Source organism: Eurytemora carolleeae, unplaced genomic scaffold (genome assembly GCF_000591075.1).
Source record: "Eurytemora carolleeae unplaced genomic scaffold, Eaff_2.0 scaffold19, whole genome shotgun sequence".
Taxonomy (NCBI): Eukaryota; Metazoa; Arthropoda; class Copepoda; order Calanoida; family Temoridae; genus Eurytemora; species Eurytemora carolleeae.
Window position 1 is genome coordinate 583,867 of NW_019396026.1, and position 6,624 is coordinate 590,490.

A 6,624-nucleotide genomic window follows, 5' to 3' on the forward strand; every position below is an offset into this window, starting at 1 on the left:
TTAGCTTAGTATCCGAGGAGGTTAAAAGCATTAAATTTTGATAATTTTGAAAATTCACATAATAGTTTCATATGACCAGAATATTTCATAGATTATTTTTGTAAAAATGGATTCCATGTCAGGCTGTGACATCCGTTTTGTGTTTACTTTTCCGCCCAAAGACAGTACAAAAAATGCGTACACCTCTGAAATAACTCTCCTCGCATTAGTAACTTGAATCTAAGGAAAGAGACAGCATTAATTTCATACAATCGTGTCTGAAGTCTCATCCTTTGCGGGTAACCCTGTCGTATATTCAGAAAATACAAGTTCATATTTATTGTAATTTTACTTTATAGAATTCTATCAAATAGGTTGTCAAGTACAATAGATGGCAACAGAAAAATCGACCAACTGCGCACAACGTCCTATGTGTCAAATGAAAAAAGAAAGACGACATGTCCTCTAATTAGTTGGTATTATTTCCAAGATTCGGTGGAGGTAAATGTCGTCTTTGAAGGAATACGTAAAAAATATTTACAACTCAAAATCAGATAGAGTATTTTTACTTCTTTTGGTGGCTTAATTTTTTCACTGTATATCTATGTAAACTAAATAGTCTGAGGGAGGGGGGGGGGGCGTCCAGGCCACAGCCCTTTAATTAGCATTAAAGTAAATATATCTAGGGTTATTAAAGGTTTACTGTTCAATTTCTAAAGCCAGTCAATTTTTTTTAAAAATTTAGACTTATAACTTTTTGAAACACTCATACTTTATACGAATTTTACAAAAATTCATTTGGATTACCTTGTTTTAAAAGTGACAAAGTTTTGGTGGGTTAAACAATGACTGAAGTATACACATTATATCATCATACACAACAAAAACAACAACAAAAAAAAACAATAATAAAAATACAAAAATATTTTTAACTATTTATTAAAATTGTTTTAAATTTCGTATCATGTGATGACCTTGTTTGTTTACTAAAACATTTAGATGCCTTATTCTTTGGAATTTTACAAAAAGGTTGATAATGGATATCTTGGTTCTTTTACAGTTATTGATGGGATTGCAGAGGATAAGAGAAATTTCCTTGCAGGTGAGATTTCTGGAAGTTTTGAAAAAACGACGACCAAAAAGGAACGTGTTTATAAGTCGTCTTAAAAGACTCATCCTTTGTGGGTTTATCAGTTTCTCTTCGTGAACAAAAAAATTGCGTTTCGTTTTTATTTCAAAAGGGAAAGTTTTTGGTCATTTTCATTTGATTTGACTTTTTCACGTAATAATGGATTTGCTTGTTTATTCTGCAGGTTCGCATTCAAGTCTTGGAAGAACTTCTTCTATATCCTGACAATCAAGGCTGGTTATGATCTAAACAAAAATTTAAATAAATTATTTAAAATTTTAAGACATTATTAACATAATTTCAAGTGATACGCCATCTTATGAGCACCATCAACAATTAACATCGGTACCCATTAATTATAAACTAGGTATCAATGATTGATATTCATCAAAACAGACCCCGACTATAAAATAATTTAGGAAATAAATCGACGATGTCTTCGGCATTGTTCAAAGAGTATAAACTTTTTAAAATAAATGGTCTTTTATAATTTAGCTGACACGATCAATTGTGATTTTAACAACAAAACGAGTTAATTTTTAAAAACTAATTTAAAAACTTAAAATTATCAAAATTATCGAAAAAGTTGTTTTTAAAATAATGCAAAAACATATTAAATGTGAATATTTTATGTTTTAAGGTAAAATTTCCCAAAATTTAGAAAAATCGGAATTTGGCGGGAAAATTGCTGATTAATTAAAAGCTATAAATATTACCTTGCAGTCCTTGACTCTGACAACAGACTCCTTGACAACAGGGTTCTTGAAGCAGTGCTCCTCCACCTGGTCCTCACACTTCTCATCCACCACAGGACCAAGATAGGGTCCAGGGACTCCTAGGGGGACAAACGGAGCGTCCATGGGTCCAGGTCCGACGGGTCCGCCAAGGAACGGATCGGCGAAGAATTGAGCAGATCTTCGAACTTTCAAGGCCGCCTCCTCTTCTTGGGAAACCTAATCATCAATCAATTAATCAACTTTTCCGTTTATTAAAGTTATTTATTTATTAAAGTTATTTAAAGCGACTTTTCAATTACTTGTCAAGGTCGTTAGATCATTAGTCAGTCAAGTGGAATTTATTTAACAGTCCCTTTAAATTCAAAAACTTGAGGCTGATCTTCTAAATCAGAAAGGAAAAATGTATTCACCTCAATTACAATCTCAGATTCATCAACTCCAGATCCTTCTCCCTCAACCACTACTCCGGAGCTTTCCTCTGATTCATCTCCGGATCCGTCCTGCTCCGGTAGAACCAGAGTTCGGATTACTGGAGTACAGAGCGTAGTTGTGATATTTGTACATTTGTCCTCGTATTCAATATTCTGGGTCGGCATATCCACATCCTCACATACATTCTCCGCTCTACCAGATACAGGGTGTCACAATAAATATGGATATAGATATGAGATACAGGGTGTCACAATAAATATGGATATATATATGAGATACAGGGTGTCACAATAAATATGGATATAGATATGAGATACAGGGTGTCATAACAAATATGGATATTAATCTGAGATACAGGGTGTCACAATAAATATGGATATAGATCTGAGATACAGGGTGTCACAATAAATATGGATATAGATATGAGATACAGGGTGTCACAATAAATATGGATATAGATATGAGATACAGGGTGTCACAAAAAATATGGATATAGATATGAGATACAGGGTGTCACAATAAAAATGGATATAGATATGAGATACAAGGTGTCACAATAAATATGGATATAGATATGAGATACAAGGTGTCACAATAAATATGGATGTAGATATGAGATACAGGGTGTCAGAGTAAATATGGATATAGATATGAGATACAAGGTGTCACAATAAATATGAATATAGATATGAGATACAAGGTGTCACAATAAATATAAAAATGAATTGATGACATTTGTAACAGCTAAAAACTAGTTATTTTTTGTAAACAAACAACATTTGATAAACAGTAATTCATCCTGCCTAGGCTATCTACACCTTATGTACACTCTTGTTTACAATAAACTAGATCCTAAGCTGTCCTATTACGTCAATATGTCTTAATATGTAAACAAATCCTTTTCCCTAGCTCTCCTTTCTTTTACTCTTCTTGGAATAATAATAAATTTTCTCCTTCTGGTATTTTTTCAAATTTGTTCAAAAAATACCTTGGTATGCATTCTTGTCTGGTGATAGTATCGTTAACTACGGTACAGTTGGGGGCATTGTATCGTACAGGGGCACCAAACCCTAGAGGAGGGGCACCAAATACCAGAGGCACCTGGGCCTCACGCACCATTCTTAACGCAGTAGGTGATGGTAAAGCCTATAAAAACATGGTTACTGCATCATCATCAGTATTTTATGCAATTCTATAAATAGATTTGACTAATTTTTTTAGGTCCTCACATAGCCTCAAGGATAATTTGCTAACAATGCGGTATATAAAGTTTGAAATCTCGATGGTTTACTCCATCAGGTTGCAGAGATATAGGGATTAGAAAATTTGAGTTTGTGGCAAAGACTTAAATCCTTTAAAAAATCTACCGAAGAAAACGAAAGATTTGCCAGATTTTGTATTGTTTTTGTTTTATAATGTATGAAGAAGACGATTTGCAGGCAAAAGTACAAAAAAAGACGCGAAGCGTTCTGAAAATTTAATTTAAAAAAAAGAGAAAAATGATTTTCTTACCATGAGGCTGCAGGGCAGAAGGCAAGACACAACAAGAAACTAGAAATAATAAAAATAGTTTACAAGAATATTCTAAACCTTATTCTTTGTTTTTTAAACATCAATGCTTTGTTCTAATTGTCATTAAAGGTTTCTTTGTCCCCTCCCCCACCTCCCCCTGGCCCCGGTTATTACCATGAACATGGTGGATTGGTGAGTTCAACTCCCGACAGGAAACTGGAGATCTCAACGCTGCGCTGGAAACCTGACAAACTGCCTCCTCAAATCTAGGCAATTATTATCCCACCGCAGGCAGTTGAGAAAGCAGTATTCAGGCAGAGGGAAAGTCGGCCTTCAATAAAGTTTACTTAAATGACAACTAAGGAACTTCATTTTTGTTACTTTTGTTAAGCTGCTAAGATAAATGTGGTGATCTAAAGTAAAATTTGACAATTGCCAATGCCATGGATAATTTCATCGATTTTACAGATTATACTGATTTCACTGATTTTACTGATTTTACTGATTTTACTCACACTGCTAGATTTGTGAAGTGTCTCAGTTTTCGATGTAATAGATAAGTAACTCGAATAACTCAAATTGATTTTTTACATAGTTCAATTTACATACTGTATTATATAAACGGACCAATCAGTGCAATGTTTCAAATGTCGTTTCATATTATTTTTTAAAATAAATTTTTATAAATTGTTGTGAAGATAAAATATTCAAGCGCCGAATATTTTTAAGCTTGCGCGCACTAAATTTCAACAGTGCGTGAAATATTGGCGCACGCAGCCCTGTTCTGTCTCGTCCAAAACGTGCATGCATTTTTTTCTACCTTTTCAACTTATAATTTTTTTTTACCCGTTTTTATGAGTCAATGCGTTGATTGTGGGTGTGGTCTTACTTGAAGTTATGTAAGTTAAGAGAAAATCAGTCATTTATAAAATCAAAATGAGAATATTTTTTCCTCATTTTCCTGGTTCTAATTACTTTTCTTAGAACTCTAAACAGTCTTGAAGAATTATTGAATATTTAAAGTTAAATTAGTTGTACAAAGGAACTAAATATTAGTTGTACAAAGGAACTAAATATTGCCTCAAACTCAAATTGTCTAATACTTCTATATTTTTACAACCTTTGATATTTCAAATTCTGCAAGATCAAACAGTCAAATTTGTTTGAAATATCAAAGGAATTTACACAATTAGAAACAGGGGCGGATATAAGGATTCTGTAGGGGACAAACGGAGCGTCCATGGGTCCAGGTCCGACGGGTCCGCCAAGGAACGGATCGGCGAAGAATTGAGCAGATCTTCGAANAATGTTATTGTTAACGATAAATTTAGAATTAGAAATTCGTAAGTAACTAGTAATTTCTTTTTGTTCTTAAATTGCGAATGTTCCTATTATTGTTCCTGTTCCTGATACTGTGTCCGACCCACCTTAAATCCCTGTCCTAATCCAATATTTTTGTTCCTAATTCCTGAACAATCTTTTATTGTTCCTAAATCCCTTTCCAAATCCATTATTCTTGTTCCTAATTCCTGAACAATCTTTTAATTGTTCCTAAATCCCTGTCCCAATCATTTATTTTTGTTCCTAATTCCTGAACAATCTTTTAATTGTTCCTAAATTCCTGTTCTAATCCGTTAATTTTGTTCCTAAAAGTCAAAAATCTATTTTTTTAGTCTTTAGTCATTAATTTTTAATTTGGCGCGCGAAGCGCGCCGGAATTTACTTGAGTGCAGACTAAGCAATAGGGAATGTATTTTCTTTTTGAAGTGAAGGGGTCAAGGCAACTGTAACTTGAAGAGGCAGCAAGTGTAGTAACCCCTGCTATTCAGGGCCTGAATATATGTTCGGGGGTATTTACCCCCAGGATTCTAGGGGGGGTAAATAACCCCAATAACCCCCCTTATATCCGCCACTGATTAGAAAATTAGAGTTTGTTCAGCTTATTCAGAAAATTAATTAAGAGACAGATTTAAAATAATTATATAGACGATTTTTTTGTGAAATTTTGTCTAAAATTTGCGTACTTGTGATTCGTCAAGTGTTGACAATTCTTTATAAGTAAAATTAGTATTTTTCTCTTTCAGTCCATTCAGAGCTAAGTATAGGGGTAGGGGGGCTTTTGGGGCTCAGCCCGTCCTCGGATCAGAAAAATCTACGGTTTGTAAGGGATTTTTAGGGTCAAATGGGTGTTGAGTGTTGACCCCTAATGGAAAAAATTTAAGCTTACCTGTACGAATTCCTGCATACGCCCCTGCATTATATGTATTGTTTACATTACTAAAAGTGAAAAGAAGCTTTATATATTTTTTTCAGAAAATTACATGGAAAATATTTCAGAAATTACATAAATAATAACAATTATATACTATGGGACTGCTCATAACTTAGAACAGAATATGAGTGAAATAATAATTTGGCTAAACTTTTAGATTTTATTATTCAAATTAAAACATTAAGAGTGAATCTTAAACTTGTTTAAGAGTTGTTTAACATATCAACCATTAACAATATTTCTGGATATAAATCAGACTGAAAACGCGATATCATGCGAGCCTCCAGTTTTGAAGTGACATAATCGATTTACAACTTTTGTAAGATCATTTGTGGATAAAACGTTATAGTTTTCTAGCTAAAAATTTATTAATTTTTAATTTCAGATTTTCTAAAAATGTGGATATCATCAGAACTCAACATTTTCAATGAGAAGCAACGATATCTTCCTCATCATTGTTCAGTTAAAGGTTTAAAATGTACCGTTGTGAATCAGACCGGTAAGGAGGTCCACTGAATATTTCGTGTACAGTCCCTTAAAGCTCGAGTTTGGCACAAGTAATC

The 6,624-nt window shown here is 33.4% G+C and overlaps 1 protein-coding gene across 1 annotated transcript; it reads right to left on the reverse strand.

The window, feature by feature from the left end:
* Positions 1-902: 902 nt before the first annotated feature.
* LOC111715704 (uncharacterized) lies at positions 903-4,057 on the reverse strand. Its single transcript, XM_023491103.1, has 6 exons — positions 3,964-4,057; positions 3,790-3,828; positions 3,266-3,423; positions 2,256-2,469; positions 1,825-2,061; positions 903-1,353 (listed from the first exon to the last, which is right to left on the reverse strand). The coding sequence occupies exons 1-6, from the start codon at positions 3,970-3,972 to the stop codon at positions 1,282-1,284; spliced, it is 729 nt and encodes a 242-aa protein (XP_023346871.1). The 5' UTR covers positions 3,973-4,057; the 3' UTR covers positions 903-1,281.
* Positions 4,058-6,624: the final 2,567 nt, after the last annotated feature.

Coding starts and splice junctions, on each gene's coding strand:
- LOC111715704 (XM_023491103.1), bottom strand. Junction 3,424..3,789: donor TTCTGCCCTGCAGCCTCATG/GTAAGAAAATCA, acceptor ATGTTTTTATAG/GCTTTACCATCACCTACTGC. Junction 1,354..1,824: donor TCAGAGTCAAGGACTGCAAG/GTAATATTTATA, acceptor ATTTTTGTTTAG/ATCATAACCAGCCTTGATTG.